This window comes from Bactrocera dorsalis, chromosome 2, assembly GCF_023373825.1.
Source record: "Bactrocera dorsalis isolate Fly_Bdor chromosome 2, ASM2337382v1, whole genome shotgun sequence".
NCBI classification, from domain to species: domain Eukaryota; kingdom Metazoa; phylum Arthropoda; class Insecta; order Diptera; family Tephritidae; genus Bactrocera; species Bactrocera dorsalis.
Genome location: NC_064304.1, coordinates 75,128,112 through 75,145,113, shown reverse-complemented (window position 1 = coordinate 75,145,113; position 17,002 = coordinate 75,128,112). Strand labels below are relative to the sequence as shown.

General features: G+C 36.6%; 2 protein-coding genes across 4 annotated transcripts in view; one reads left to right on the top strand and one right to left on the bottom strand.

Moving 5' to 3' along the window:
* The window catches only part of LOC105224845 (aminopeptidase A), a 230,691-nt gene extending 219,190 nt beyond the window's left edge, over positions 1-11,501 (bottom strand). For 2 of the 3 annotated variants that reach the window (XM_049449915.1, XM_049449917.1), the window contains exons 1-2: positions 11,358-11,501; positions 7,447-7,525 (exon numbers count right to left, since the gene is read on the bottom strand). In XM_049449915.1, the coding sequence (XP_049305872.1) occupies positions 7,447-7,506 (60 nt within the window). In that variant the 5' untranslated portion in view covers positions 7,507-7,525; positions 11,358-11,501. Of the gene's footprint in view, positions 1-7,446; positions 7,526-10,907; positions 10,954-11,357 lie in introns of those variants that run through there. The other variant, XM_049449916.1, reaches the window with a different exon arrangement.
* Positions 1-17,002, top strand: part of LOC105226404 (dnaJ homolog subfamily C member 16) — a 623,397-nt gene that overhangs the window by 590,351 nt on the left and 16,044 nt on the right. The window lies entirely within an intron of this gene.

Genomic DNA, 17,002 nt, shown 5'->3' with positions numbered 1-17,002 from the left:
CATCTGAGCTGTCTGGCTTGATTAGAGAGTATCGAAAGAACTCATTTCCTCTAAAAGTGCACCATGTTGATTACATGTATTTCCTTGACTTTTCAGAAACAAATCCGTCTTTGTTTTCTAAGCTTAAATCTACAATTTGGATATTTAGCTTTAAGTAGTCTTTAATCTATAACGTTTTTTGCTTCTCCTGTAAAATACTAAAAATTTAGTTACGGCCTTTTGCATTTTAGGTGACGACATGTATGTACTATATATGGGTATTTTTTTTTTGTTATGTTTGGGTCACTGCACTTATGTGGTTTATTTGGTTTTTGGTTTATTTTGCCACCACACTAGTAAATTTATATTTTTATATTTATATTGATTTTTGTTTTTCCAATAGTGCCTCTCTGTGAGGCTCGAAGGACCATGTTTGATTAATCGCACTGCGATATTGTTGATAAATCGAGTTGATCGCTCACAGGAACCGGGTTGTGACGAAGTTTAACAAAAGTCCAATTGAATTATGTGTCGACGCAGCGCAATGTATAACCGAGAACGAACGTTGTTGATCGATTTGTATGTGAAGAATTGTGTTAAATCTGCTCAACGGGCCATCCTTTATAACGTTGCGTAAGCGAATGTGAATGTGACGAATTGCTTCGAACGAATGTATTGACCATCCTTTATGCTAAGTGGGTGGATGTACAAGTGTGGTGAGTTGTTTTGTGTGTGAGTGTGGTGTCGTCAAGTATTAGTGTGTGCTACTTTTTCCGGTTAAAGTGGGGGGATCCTTAACTCATTTAAACAGCCATCATTCTTGATGATACTTATAAATCTTATTTGTTATATTTGCCAAGTTGAATTTCAGTTTTGTGTCCAATATTACTCCTAAATACTTCAACTGTGGTTGTGAAGTAATCACGCACTCTCATATAGTGAGAGTTATTTTTTCCTCAATTTTTCTGGTGCTTATGAGCAATACCTCTGTTTTGTTCCAGCCAGTTCCAAACTCATGGAAGAAAACCATTGGCGTAGACCATTTATGTATTCATTACATTTATTTTGGAAGTCATCGAGTTGTTTAGCTGCTACTACCACGTAATGCACACTTAGGGTGGCTCGTGATGCCTTCGGCGGTGTCGTAGATCAGCCTTCTATTTTCAAAATAACTCATAACGTTCTATATGAGGTACTGTATACATTTGTCCATTTAGCAGAGTTGAATGCATTCTTCACATCCAGGGTGATCAGCGCACAATATTTTTTGGTTTTGGGATTAGAACCAGGCGCTGGAATTTCCAGGAATCGAGGAACATCCCTTCCTTTATGCATGCTTTGTACATTTTTGCATAAATAGTGGGTTTTGAAATTATGGCTACCTTTAGAGCTCTGTTTGGTATTCCATCTATACCAGGCGCTTTGTTAATTTTGATTTTTTTAGCTATGGGCAATAGTTCTTCTTCTGTAACCAGTGGGGGTGATTCAGCAGCTTCGTTTCGTCGCTCAGCGCTAGTAATCGGGACGTGCGTTGGACATAATGCCTTTGAGCGCCTTTGGGTTGCTGCCGCTTATTTTGGAATTTGGACATACAGATTTTATAAGCAGTCCCCCAGGGGTCTATATTCGCTTCTCCACAGACCTTTTCAAAACAGTTTCTTTTCTTTTGCGGATTTCTTTTTCGCCACTTCGATTGCGTTGTAGACAACGTCGAGATGAGTGACAGACCTTTCTGAGCGCGGCAATTTCTTCATTCCACAAGTATCTCTTATTGTGACATTTCGTCCTTCGCATTGTAGCGTCGCATGCTGCCACCAGTTCCTTTTGCAATGTGGTTACTAAGTGGATGCCTTCGCCTGGTGTTATTTCTGCACTCCAAACTGTCTCAAAAACGTCAGTATCAAAATCTGTTTGCTTCCAGCTTCTTTTGTGAAGTGTTTACGCGTGAAGGTTCCTGGGCCCGAGAGAACGAAACTTCTGCAATGATTGTCATGTGGTCACTATTTGTAAACATGTCAGACATTTCCCACTTAATGTGTCTGCTAAGTACGTCATTTACAAACATCAGGTTATAGAGCCTTTATTCCCTTTTTGATAAGTATTTTTGGTGCCACTATTAATAATTTTGAGTCTGGTTTGGCTCAGGAATTCTAGAACTAGGCGCCCACGATGGTTTGAACTTCTGCTACCCTAGGCAATAGACCAGAGATAATTCTAGAAGGAAGTCTTCGAATTCACTAATGAACGGGCATAACAGCTTACGAAATACATTCCTCTTATTTGCGCTCATGTGAAACCAACAAGATGTGAATGATTGTCCGATTGTCTGCACTTGCTCAGATCTTCGGCCTTTGTTATGTTGGTCGGCATTTTCACAATTTTCTATCGGTCCAGCAGCGGTGGTTTCCTCATTTTTGCCTCTTGGAGGCGTTTTCATAATTTTTGAAAAGGATTCTCAGGTGTACACCACAAACTATGTTCAGTCTTTTGTTCTAAAACCTTAGTTGCTTATTTTAATGGCTGGCAATGCCATAACGAGAAACGAAAAAAAGGAGAAACAGCTGAACGAAACAAAACAACACGGCAGATTAAAATTAAGTGCACGTTTTGATTCGCTGTTGTATGGGGGAAAAATCTAATTTAAATTTTTTTAAGTATTTGCACATGAAAATATATTTTTTTATTTGGGGCTAAAGACGGGAAATACAGAACTCTTAACTGACTATATGTTCAGCGCGAAGCATAAGAAATGGATATAACTAAGGAGTAATGTGGCAAGGCGGGAGTTTTTTGGTATAATTAGAGGATAGCGTTCATTATACTTTAAGCTGAATTGGCAAGTCTACCATTCACGCGAAGCAAACCTTTCGAGTCTAAGAATGGGTTAAGAACTAAGTGTGAACTTCTCTTGTTAATGGGTTTTGATCTTCTTAATAATGAAGTTCTAGGTGCGTTAATGTATCGCAATGGGAAGATTCTGGGGAACTCCCTTAACTTTAATTTTGAGTTGCTGTATGAACTTTAGCATATAGGCGACTATTCTGACAGCACGACGGAACGATGAAAATCGCTCAAAGGTAACAGTATCATCCAATGCTGTATGAAAAGAGTAAATTTTCGGCTTTCTGGGGCAGTTATATTGCGCAAGGGTGATTTTGGCTCACAATTAATGTCGCTCATTGGCTGATCTCACCAATTAGTGTCCAGCAATTTTCTTTCTGTTCATATTTTTCTATATCTGGATGATTTGCGGTAATATTTTTTAATGGAAACCCCGCGGTTTTGAGAGCTCGTATAACCTGTGATAAGGATTCGTATGCTTGTGAAAGACTGTGCCTTCCAGACAAGAAATCGTGTAATATGTCTGTGTTTTTAACACTGAAATTGCCAGATAAAATTCTGAATTTGCTTTTTTTTCCGGCAGGATTGACTTTCTCCATATTGTCTAAATAGATGTATTCTACTACGACACTATCATACTAAGGTTTCAGCTCGACTTTTTTAAGCAGGGTTTTTTCCATACTTAAAAACTTCTGTATTGCACAAGTTCGGCAATGACCTAAGGCAAGTGTTCTTACTTTAGTGGTATTCGTCCAACGTACCGGCCACAATTAGTAGTTGTGGCTTTGTAAAAGTCCGTACAGCACCGATCATCAGGGGTTATGATTAATATGAGGGGAGTTCTTCTAACTCCCAAGATTTTGTTAAACGCAAATTAATTAAATTTGAGATTTTCTCAACTGGATTTGTCATGGTGGTAACTGGTTCATTAACTATTCCACTTAGGATCCAACCAAAAATAGTATTTTGTGACTGAAGTGTGTTTGAAATTTTCTCAATACCTTCGAGTATTATCTGTGATACGAGATCGCTGCCTATTAGAAAATCTTAAATAGATTAGCGGGGTCTTGCAGTTGGGATCTGCTAGCTTAAGGTATGAAATCTTGGAAGCATATTATTAATTGCGGTAAGACAATAGCTTCTGCTTGAATGCGCTTATCCACTTGGGAGAAAATTAAGGAAATTATTGTGCCCTAGACGATATAAATGATCGTTGTGATCCTTGCTCTATTAAGGCCCTACGTTTAAACAGTTCTCCTCGCTGTTCGTTGGAGACGACTGCTGTGAATAGTGGTAGTCTACTTTGATTTTCGCAGTGTAGCGATTGGGTTTTTAACGTCTTTGAACAGATTGGTGCTTCTTGGCAATTTTCTGGATTTGACACTTCGGGAATTGTTGTTGTAACTAAACCTGTGGCCCTTCTAACAATGATACTTATAAGGTGAACTGGAAAAATGTGTAATATAGAATATCGAATTATGTCAATAAATGGAATTAAATTTGTTTTCGCAATATTTAAGCCTATGCGCATAGGACAAGGAGTTTGTAATTTTTTTGACTTTAAAAACTTGTTTCGGTCAATGATACTTAATTTTTTGTAAAATTTGAGTTTATGCCCCCCTGTGCGTATTTTGCGTTACGATTCTTTGTAATTTTGATGTCAACGTTTGACTTTTGGAGAAGCTTCTGTTTAAATTGTTGCTGCTACTATCTGTCTTTTGTTGCCAGGTTTGGCAATTGTTTCTTGTCCAGAGCGATTATTCCCATAGCAATAAAGATAATTCTGCGGTGCATACATTTACCAGAATTGGGTCCCAGTTATCTGTGAGATTGTTTTGTGTTGATAAAACAAACAAACAGTTGGAAACTGTGGATGGAAGTTTGATAAATTCTTCTCTTGTTTCTTTTGGCAAGTTCATTAAAATCGTTATTTGCTTATCGACCAATATTCTTTCGTTTTCGTAGCCATAATGAAGTTTTCAAGCCATAATGAAATTGTTGTCATTTAATGCGAACTGTTCTACTATGACGCCTAATTGACATTTTGTTTTGTATCGGAGGTGAAACAATGTTTACGCTTCCGATAATTTTGGATGGTTTATGTACAAGGCTGTAAACATGTCCTTTAAGCGATTGTGTCAGGGCTCGGGTTAACATACATTGTCTTTCTTCTTCAGAAATGATCTTTAGGACTTTTAGCAACTGACTTGTTTTATATTTTTTGGAATATGCGCTCATTTAAAATACATATGTTACGAAATAAAATGACTCATTGTAGACTGCTCTGATAAAATTTCAGAACAAATTTCATATATGTATATGCAAAGTATTTTAAAAATAAGACTCTTTCTTATAAATAAGAATTTCAACGAAAATCAATTTATTGAAATTACTGGTTGAATTTTAAAAATATTTTTGTACATACATAAGTATACAAACAATACCAAACACTATTTTAAGTAGTTAGTTAATACATAAGAGATTTTCATATTGAATAAGTAAGTTACGCGTTTTTATCGTATTTCGTATTTGCAAAAACAAGGCCCACCCTCAAACAAGTTTAATGCGCTTAACTATCTTCTAAACCACTTATGCTACAACAACCAAATTTGTAATCCGTCTTATGAAAACTTTTACCGACAGTGTGAAAATGGATAAAATCGTAGGATAACCCCCACAGTCCCCTTATAACAGTACTGTCAAAAACTACTAAAAGCGCGATAATTCAATAACTGAATACGTCAGAGACACAAAACTTAACCGCCGGGAGACGGTGTGAAAATGGACGATGGGCGTGGGACCGCCCATTTTTTTAGTGGGGATTCACATATCTCGGGACCAGACTGACTTGGCTGACATTTTACACCTTAAGGTATTTCCCTGGCTTTAGTTCCTGCAAATTGCAAAAGTATAAAGTGTTCGATTGCACCGAATTTAGCCCTTGCTTACTTGTTTTTTAAATATATTTTATATGTATATGTATATTTGTGTCACTTCTATTTGTTAAATTTTAACTTTTTTGTGGAATTTTATCTGGATGGAAGTCATTTCTTTATGATGAAAGGGTTAAATCAGATGATACACACTCCACGTATAATGTTTATGTTGGTACTAAAAGGAAGGTACATATTTGCGCTAGAAATATTTAATTTTTCACCTGACATCGTATAGGAGAACTTTATCGGTCGGTATTTAAATTGGACAATGGGTGTAACACCGCCCATTATTAGAAGAAAGTCTATAGCTCAGGAAATACTCGGCTAATTGCAACAGAATTCAGTACACAACATTATTTTGACATTTTTATGTTAAAGTGCGAAAATGAACGAAATTATATTTCTCATATATAAAGTTTTATTTAAAAATTATGTGAAAGAATTTGACTTGTTTCGATTTAACTTGTTTTGAAACTTGTTCCGTTGCCCAATTTGCATAAAAAGCATCTGTGTTTTATTATTACTTACATAAATAGATTCGAACTTTCATTAGTTATCAGCATAGCCGTTGGGTGAACGATTTTCGTGATTATTAACCAATTTTACCCATTTTCATAACACACTATGGTACATATTTAGAAATGCATTTGAATTGGGAATACATATGGGTTTATCAAAAATACGTGGGTACAAATACGAATAACTGAAATACTGCAACACTGGCCAACTTTGGGTTGGGTTTAGTATTGCGCCGGTTAATTTTGGCTCACTGTACCTAAACGAGAGAACCAAATTGAAAATTTTAAACACGCATGTATACTTAAATTATTGAACTTTATTTTAAAACATATTTTATAAAAATCGGTTCACAAATATTTCCAAAACTTCACTTTAAAAAATGCTATTTTTTGCAAATTTCTCAATATATGCTAGTGTATTTTTATCTGTTGTGCATTGTACCAAACCAATTATGGATACATTTTCACGCACATATATTACTTATGAATTATAAAACCCACTAGTAATATTTTTAATTGCTTTTGATTGTTAATTTCTTTGTAAATCTTTAAATAAAATACACCCACGCAAAAAAGAGTTCTATGCGAAAAAAAATTGATACACCCCGGAGTTGGACCGACCAGGGTTTTTTTTTGAAGCGCGGCCGAAGGCCGCTAACGCAGAAAGGAGTACTACACGAAAGTACATCAGTCACTCCGGGTATTCGGTCGACCAGGGTTATTTTTTTAGAGCGCGGCCGAAGGCCGCCCACGCAAAAAAGAGTTCTATGCGAAAAAAAATTGATACACCCCGGTGTTGGACCGACCAGAATTATTTTTTTAAAGCGCGGCCGAAGGCCGCCAACGCAGAAAGGAGTACTACACAAAAGTACATCGGTCACCCCGGATCCCTTTGTATCATTAATAAATGCAATTAAATATGTATATACATTGCACTGAAACATTTTGGTTTTCTTATTTATTTAAAAGTTCTATCCTTCCTCTTTCCAATAAGTGGGCGTGAGGGGGGTAGCCCTCCCTGTTTTTCTCCATAAACGATACTAAACCGGCGCGATACTAAACATTTCCCCCAACTTTTACTAATATTATATTTATTAAGGAGGTATGACCGAATGTGTGGCTAACGAATTACTTGAACAAAAATAGTAGAGTAAAAACACATATTTACTTACCTTAAATCCATATACTGCAAATAATAGATGATAAATGACAAACAGAACTAAAATATCCATTTTTTAATTTTCAAAAGAACTGGAAAAAATTATAAAAATATATTTGTAGCTGTGTTTAAGCATAATAACATATTTTGTTTCAAAATTAGGTATATTTAACTCGCCCAACAATTTCAGCCAGCATCTTTCAAGCGGAAATACTAGATATAGAGAAGGCTTGTGAAGTTCAATTGAATAACTGCAAGAGGATACAGAAAGCAGCCATGTACACGGACAGCCAGGTGGCTTACTTGGTTTGTCAACACCACAGATTAATTTCAAAATAGTCAACAACTGCAGGAAGGCTTTAAGATCACTGGATATGAACTATAAAAATTGAACTTTTGAACAAATCGAACAGAGCAAACGGAACACAACAACAAGCTGTAAGATAACAAAGCAAATCTGATAGGAATAGAACAAAGGACCTGCTATCTGGTGCAAAAATAGTATATCGATGCCTTACTTTCTCAACCTCGTATCTTAAAAAATTGCGGTTTTGAGATTTTCATATCAAACGATTGCTATTTCTCTGTTCCATAACTGCAACAACTTCCTATCTCAATAAGTTGTGTCTATCGTAAAAAAATTAAGAATACAAAACTTGGTATCTCATGCAATCCTGTTTTCGTAACTGTGTCAAACTCTTATCTCAATATACATGTATATTTAATTGAGTATTAATCGTTTTCTTATTCTCCAAAAAGATCTTTTTATTTTCTTTTGCTATAGCATGAAGACGTGTAGTTATGTATATTTACAGCTTAATGTATGGAGTCCCGTTATTCGTCGGCTAGAGCGACGCTAGAACGAAACTTCAAAAACAAAAATTTACCGTTTCCTTGTAGTACTTGCAGTGAAAATAGTGTGAAGTGAATATTAGTCATTGCATTGCAGTTATTTATGTTATCTTTTTGCTTGGTGAATATTTATTTCAGAAGAGTTTGCTTTTCATTATTAAAAAAAATGCCATACAAGGCATGTGTGAAAGAGTGTTAGTTTTAACTGAATTTAAATTCCACTTAAGCTGCACTTAATATGAATGAGGCATCAGTAAATTGCAGCACTGCGTTCACTCGAATTGAGTCTGTGGCTACCCGTCTTGGTACAAGTCCAAGAGATAGTTCACCTGTAGAAATTCTTGAAAAAAAAAATCGCCGTTCTTGATGCTGAAACCGGTAATTTTGTTATCAAGAATCAATGCCACGAACCAGAAACACAACATACTGGAAACGTAATTTTTGATGAGAAAACAGGACATTTTCTCTCAGTAGGTTCTGATAACTCTGGCTTCTCCTCAGAATCCGACTTTTCCGCAAATGAAAGCGAGTACCATCCCAGCACTGAATCAGATCTATCTGAGAATGGATCTTCTTCAGTATTGTTGAATGAATCCTCTGGTGTCATTAAAATAAAAAGAGCACGGAAAGGCCAGGGAGATAAGCAAAACTGGACTAGAAACCGCCAAAAACATAAGCGAATGCGTAGTCGGGAATATTCATCGATTAAGACGAGTAAAAAAGAGACTGGAGTAATGCAAATTAGAAAAGAAAGAACTGTGAAAGTTCGATGCCGTTCGGAAATATGTGCCCAAAAATTTGGTAAGCAGTGCAACGAAATTACAGAAGAAGATAGGAAGGATATTTTTAAAGTATTTTGGTCACTGTCATGGGAAGAAAAAAAGGCGTTTGTCGTTGCTATGGTGTCTCAAAGACCGGTCACTTCAAGAACGACTGCTACTATTTCTCGGCGAGTAAACACATTAGTCTACACTTTAAAAACATCAGGAGAGGTCAAGATTGTTTGTAAAAAATTGTTTTTGGGTACCCTGTCTCTTGGTGAATAGAGCGTGTCCAAATGGGTTACTGGCAATCAACATACAAGCAACCTTGGCTTGGTAAAGAAAAGTAAAACAGTAAATCAAAAAAGCAAAACAAACGTTGCCAAAGTAAATCACGTGAACTATTTTCTGCAGAATTTGCCTAAAATGCCTTCACATTATTGCCGACAAAGTACAAATAAAGAATATGTCGACGTACAGTACAATACTTAGGCAGAAGTTTACAAAGATTTTGAAAAATATTTGATAGATCGCAACATTGATGAGACTGAAAAAGCCACGTACAAACGCTTTTTAGACGCTGTACACAAAGCCAATATAAGTATATTCAAGCCCAAAAAAGACCAATGTGATATCTGCTTTGCTTACAAAAATACAAATGTCCCAGAGTTTGAATATCAGATTCATATAAAAAATAAGGAGCGTGCTAGGAAAGAGAAATCCGAAGACAAGGAACTTTGTTTAAAAGGCGATATTCAAATGTTCACGGTAGACTTGCAAGCAGTGCAAACAATTTCTCTACTTTCAACTGGAGCAAACTACTTCAAAACAAAACTCTGTGTGCACCAATTCGCAATTTATAACGAATTTGATAAAAATGTTACTTGCTATGTCTGGCATGAAGCCGAAGGCGGCATGGACTCTAATGTCTTTACTTCTTGTTTGTTGGACTTTTTAGAGAAATTGGAAGATAAATCGAAACCAATAATAATTTACAATGACGGGTGCTGTGCCCAAAATCGAAACGTGACACTTTCGAATGCCTTGCAACAGTATGCAATAACTCACCATGCAGAAATTCAACAAAAATATTTGGTAGTAGGCCACACTCAAATGGAGTGCGATTCTGTAGATGCCTCCATAGAACGGATCGGTTATAAACCAATCCAGATTGTCGCAACCTTATCGCGTTAATTATTTAAATCACAGTTTACTTTACTTGAAGTCAATTCGACCAGGCACTAAGAAGGGCGATCCATGTGTTGTTGATTTGCGAGCTCTCAAATATACCTTAAATGACGGAGCTCAATATAAATTATGTATTGATGAAGAGTGAAAACTATTACCTCATCGTAAATTGCGACCACAAGTGCAGCAGCGGGCCTCTATAATCGGCAATTACCGATTTCTAAAAGAAAATATGACAACTTGCAAGACTTAAAACGCATGATTCCAGCTGACTATCATTCATTTTATGACAACTTGCCATACCAATAATAGGATTAAATTAAAATAAATTAATATGAATTCTGTTTTTTATAATATTCTCTAAACAATAAAACTTTCATTTCAAACAAAATATTGTTTTCATTAAATTATTTTGAAATATCTTCGTTGTATACATATAATAAGTGCAGCAAACGAGTATCTTTTTAATGAAGTTTCCAAAATGAAAATGATTTTTAATGCAGTAAACTCGTATCTTAAAAAATTCGTTTTATGCGTAAATTAAAAGAGATAAGTATATTATTTTTACTTATGTACATCGCCTTAATTCATTCCTTAATAATTGCATTTCAATTTTTGCATAAACAGTGACGGTAAATAAATAAGCAGTTTTTTTTCTTTCCTGAAAAGTTACCTTTTTTAAGATGCGAGATTGAGAAAGTAAGGCATCGATATACAGACTTACATCTCTGGCTTTATGTCCGCCTTATAACCTTTATCACAAATCCGACACAAAACACTTAGACCCCCTCAGACACTAAACTTTTGATCTGACAAGGCACAAACTTTGAATGCATAACGGACCTACCTCGTTAACATAACTCACATATTGACCGATATATCTATATACATATATGGATAAACCTAACCAGATATTTGAAATGCTGTCTAGGGAAAATCTTGACCCGAATAATCTAATTTTGGCACCAACAGATCTCTGAAATGGTGGTATTAGTAAAGTAGACGTGGTTTTTGTTCGATTTCACTTATTTTCATTATGCGAGATACTAATTTTAAGAATATTTACTTAAAAATAACATTTTCTTGCAACATTAGGATTTTCGTTGCATTAAAACTTTCTCACCATTAACTTAATTTCTGATCTAACAAAGTGTTTTCTATGTTTCTATGTTTGTAATTCTTTTTCACATCTATAACAACCTAAAGCGAAAAAATAATGCCGAGTACTTGGCGTAATCTCTACTGAATCATAGTTGGTTAGAATACTGTTTTATGATCATTATTCTTATGTACGAGTATATCACAAGCAAAGATATTATAGCGGTATGACTTTATGACCGAAGAATACAAATAATGTTGGTTGGTTCTGATATTTGTAGGTTTTATCATCTGGTCTGGCATTTTTATAAACTTAACACTTGCTTTTACGTAATATTTGATCTGACAAGGCACTTTCGATCGAAGCCCATCAACATTATACAAATGTATGCTAATGCATCTACCAGCCTAACTCTTCAAAGTCAACTATTTTAATATACCTATTAATTTTTTGCTTCATATGAGTATTAAGCTAACTCTTAACAAACTATTTTTTTTTAAATCTTATTAATGTAAGATAGTTTTTATAAAAGTTATTTCGAACATTGAAATATATTGGAAACTTTTTTTCTATTTATTCCTATGTTGACATTATTTAGGAAAAAATGTTGTACCCCTTATCTGCAATGTACTTGTATGAAGCATCATCAAACGTCTTGTTAATTTCAATATACTTAAATTAACTCTAATAGGAAATAATTGTGGATTTTATATCAGTCGTTAATATACTATTTTTGAGAATTTATTTAGATATAATAGGACTTACATTTGAATGAAGACGATTTTACGCTTATAAGGTTTTATTTTAGTGAATATATAATTTAATATAAAATCGTTTATTGAAAGCATTACAAAGTCAAATGAAACTCAGAGGTTATCTTAAAATAAATTATAAACAAAGGAATACTAGTTATATTCAAGTTGCAATGCAGACTTGAAACTAAACATATATTTTTATTTTTTTCCTTTGAATGTACAGCTTTTTTTAACGTCCTCTATTCTTACAGACAAAATGCATATTTTCTGTATTTATTCTTCTATATATTATTATCGTATTTACCTATTCAAGTTGAATAGGCCAATATTATCCATTTTTGTCACCACGAAATACAACTAGCACTAATAATAAGAGTACAAATCTAAAATCTCAGTAAAATTAGATCATAAAAAATAACATCAAATCCTAAAAATAAGAAATATTTACAAAGTAATTAGTATATTTTCTTTCGAGAACAACGGATTTGTACCTTCTTTAGAAACAATGACAATACTTTAAAATTATACTATTTTTATAATATATTCATTGATTTAAGTAATATAAACTATTTAAATTGCTTTGTAATTTTGAACACTCTGATGTATTATACTATATGCAAATATTATACTAAGTAGCGCATCATATGAAAAATAAATTAACAGTATATTACGATCGGGGGTAAGTCGGTTGTTACCAAACATTTTATACAACTTGAAAAGATCAAAGCAGGCGAAATCCTCATAGGTACTGGTAAAACTTTATAATAAACAAGTAAGCAACTTTCAAACCCAGTGAAATACTTTATGGTGTAAAACGTCAACCTTAGGATCGAAATCCAAGCACTAAAAAACTAATCATATAGAGTAAAGTCAGCCAGATGTTCGAAAATCCTGATATTAGTAACTCAAGTTTTCGCCCAAATTTATCTATTTTAGGCAAAAAGATACCTGTTATAAGTAAAACACCCTAGTTCATTTTCATAGCGATGACTCACGTATTGAAAGTTTGAAAGCGGGGCACGCAGGCAATACTTCAGATCCAAATTGCTTTTTGGTCTGGCCGTGGTAGGCGGGGGTTGATGGTTATAAAGAAAGATCCATGTGGTTTTACGCCCCAACGCCGTTGTCCCCCTAGTAGTACCAAATCAGGAGAGCGTGTTTTGCTCATAATATTGTATCTTTGTGCTTAAAATGGATACATCTCATTGAAAACTTGGCCTAGCCCCCTTATAAGTAATATCAGGATTTTCGAACATCACTTTCATTTTACCCCATATGATTGGTGATTGTATGTGAGAAACTTTGATGAAAGTCTGTGAGCATTTTATTAGTCTGTAGTATTGGTTAAAATAAATAAAATGGAGTCAATATTACCCCCAACCAACATTTACTTCTTCTTATAATATTAGTTATTGTAACAAGTTTTATGCCGAATATATTGGTCAGTGGGTATTATTTATATACTCTTGCAACCAGTTGCTACAGAATTTTATAGTTTTGTTCACCTAACGGTTTTACGTATATAAACGAGACTGTATAAACAAGTATGTATATGTATAAATGATCAGGGTGACGAGAAAAGTTGAAATCCGGCTGACTGTCTGTTTGTCCATTTGTCCGTCCGTGCAAGCTGTAACTTGAGTAAAAATTGAGATATCTTGATATAACTTGGTATGCAGGTTCCTTCATACAAAAAAAAACGAGTCCGTATATAGGCGTAATCGGACCAATGCCCCACCCACAAATCGCCATTAAACGAAAACCTATAAAGTGCCATAATTAAGCACTAAATTAAGATATAAAACTGTAATTTGGCACAAGGGATCGCAGTAGTGGAGTAGAGTGGCCCCGCCCTCTTATATGTTTAAAGTGCATATCTCCTAAACCATTAAAGCTACCACACCAAATTCGCTCAGCATGAATATTACAAGAAGTCCTACCAATGTGTGAAAATGGATGAAATCGGCTGAAAACCTCGCTCCTATGCGCTGGAAACGTAAACATTTTTCGCCTAGAAGGTTTTATAGAAAGCGTGGTAAAAATTGAACGATGGGCGTCTCATTGCCCACTTTTTGGTGAAATTCCATATCTCGGGACCCTACTAACCGATTTGGAATGTGGCGTTTGCACTGCAACTTCCGTTGTTGTAATCTATATATATATAGAGATTCTGAGCGAAACAAAACTCTTGTTTGCTCTTCAGGATCCAAATGCAAAAAGGGACGATAGGCGTTTTTATTTTTTTTAACTAACCTAAAGCGAATACAAGTTAAAAGCGAATAGAATGCGCATGGTTGCATTTGCGAAATAAATGCGCATGGTTGTATTTGCGAAATATAAATTTTATAAGCTTGTGATGCTGCCACAGTACTCCCCTCCTAGAGAGAGGGTACGACAGTATAGGCTGGCTTCAAACGATCAATCGAAACATTCACGGCTTGATGATTAACGTCGATGGCAAAATATTTTGAATGGCGATGCAATACTTTGTACGCGCCTTTATACGGCGGTGACAATGATGGCTTGACTGATAAATCTCGTACAAACACCTGATCGCATTTTTGAAGGTCTGTGTGAAATGCCAAGCGGTATCTATGGAGCGTAAGTCTCGCATGACACGTCGGGAATGTGCTACGGTCTCCACTTCGGTAGTTGATGGGCCACCATCCACGAAAAACTCAGAAGGCAAACGCAAGGAAAAGCTCCATCAGAATCGGGAAGGACCTCTCCGAGCCGTTCGATACCAAACGAGGTTTCAGACAAGGCGACTCGCTATCGTGCGACTTTTTCAATCTGCTCCTGGAGAAAATTATTCGAGCTGCAGAACTTAATCGAGCAAGTGCAATCTTTTATAAGAGTGTACAGCTGCTGGCGTATGCCGATGATATTGATATCATCGGTCTCAACACCCGCGCCGTTAGTTCTGCTTTCTCCAGATTGAACAAGGAAGCAACGCAAATGGGTCTGGCAGTGAACGAGGGCAAGACGAAATATCACGATGGAACGATGAGCTGTATGAGATATACGACGACATTGACATAGTTCAGCGAATTAAAAGACGGCGGCTGCGCTGGCTAGGTCATGTTGTCCGGATGGATGAAAACACTCCAGCTCTGAAAGTATTCGACGCAGTACCCGCCGCGAGAAGCAGAGGAAGAGGAAGACCACCACTCCGGTGAAAGGACCAAGTGGAGAAGGTCCTTGCCTCGCTTGGAATATCCAATTGGCCCCACGTAGCGAAGAGAAGAAACGACTGGCACGCTGTTGTTGACTCGGCTATAATCGCGCAAGCGGTGTCTACGCCAGTAAAGAAGAAGAAGAAACGCAAGGTAGTCCCGTAAACTAGTTCAGCTGGACAAGCACTTATGTCGGCCTTAAAAGAACTACGAAACCCCAACAAGATTAGTGGCAGCGACGAGGTCCATTGATTGTGATTGTGTTACAATATTGCTGACTTAAGCGTTCGGTGCCATCGTTCGACCATGCCATTCGTCTGTGGATGATAAGTGGTCGTCCGTAGATGCCTGACCCCTAGGCATTGCATGAGTTGATCGAAAGGTTTACTTTCAAATTGCCGGCCCAGGTCCGGGGTCGGCGTGAAGAGTTGTGCCGGATGACTTTGTTGCGTTGCCACTGGATGCATTGTATTCCGTAAAGCGTTCAGTCATCAGTTTCGCAGTTACCCTCGTGCCTGGGTGAGATATGTTGTGCGTTGCGCAAAGAATTGTTTGTCGGAATCGTTTTGTTATGAAGGCGTAGTCGACCAATTGAAGTATCGCAATAGACTTTCTTAGTACTAGAGATGATAACAATACTGGTTAGTAGAAGCGAATGACTAATTTTACCTTCTAAGTATGATTTTAACTCGTTGTTGTTTTTCTGATCTTCAGCCAAGTCATCAAAACTTATTGGATCAGTTGTTATGGCTTCGATTCGAGACAGCAGATCTGCTGTAACATTTTGTACCCCTGGTACGTGACGAATGTCTGTCGTGATCTGCGCAATAAAATCCAATTGACGTGCCTGACGATCAGATGCTTTTTCTAGTCGTTGCCGAAAAGCATAGCGGCTTGTGGTCGGTGTAAACGTGGCAATTTCTTGCTTCAAGCATGAAGCGAAAATGACGGACGGAGAGAAATATCGCAGTTATCTCTATCTATCGGAGGTACTGTACCGCTGCTCAGCTTTTGTAAAGAGGCTAAAGGTTGAAGTGATCCATTGGAAATTTGATGTAGAGCGGTGCCTGCAGCGTAGTCAAATGCGTCGACCCATAATGAAAGAGGAGCGTTCGGGAGCGGGTGCGCCAGAAGCGCGCAATTAGCGAGGTCCTCTTTGCGAGCCTCAATGTACCTTATGTTGTCGTTCGTCCAGTTCAGTGGCGTGTTGTCATTGCGCTTATTTCCAGAACACATTTTGAAAAGAGGTGCTTGGTGCGAAAGTGGGTTTGGAAGTAGCGATCTATAAAAATTTATCATAGCTAGGAATCGTTTAAGACTGCATGAAGTTTGAATAAGCGAATCGCTTCAATGCGGCTAGGCAGCGGCTTGATTCCATCCTTCGTGATTAAATGCCCTAAGAAATGCAGCTCTGATACACCAATCACTGATTTGGCTACGTTTTTTGTTAAGTTGTGTTGGCATAATCGTTGAAAAATTATATGAAGATGTGCGCGATGTTCTTCTGGGGAGCGTGATGCGACGCATTTGTCGTCCAGGTAGGTGAACACATTATCTATGCCGCGGAAAACTTCGTCGATAACTCTTTGGAATGTTTGTGCCGCGTTACGCAACCCTAAGGTCATGTGCGTGAATTCGTACAACCCAAAAGAAATTGTGATGGCAGTTTTACAAATGTCATTGTAGTAGGGGAGCCCGGAGTGCTAAATTTGCAGTTACTGGAGCGTCATGGAGACTT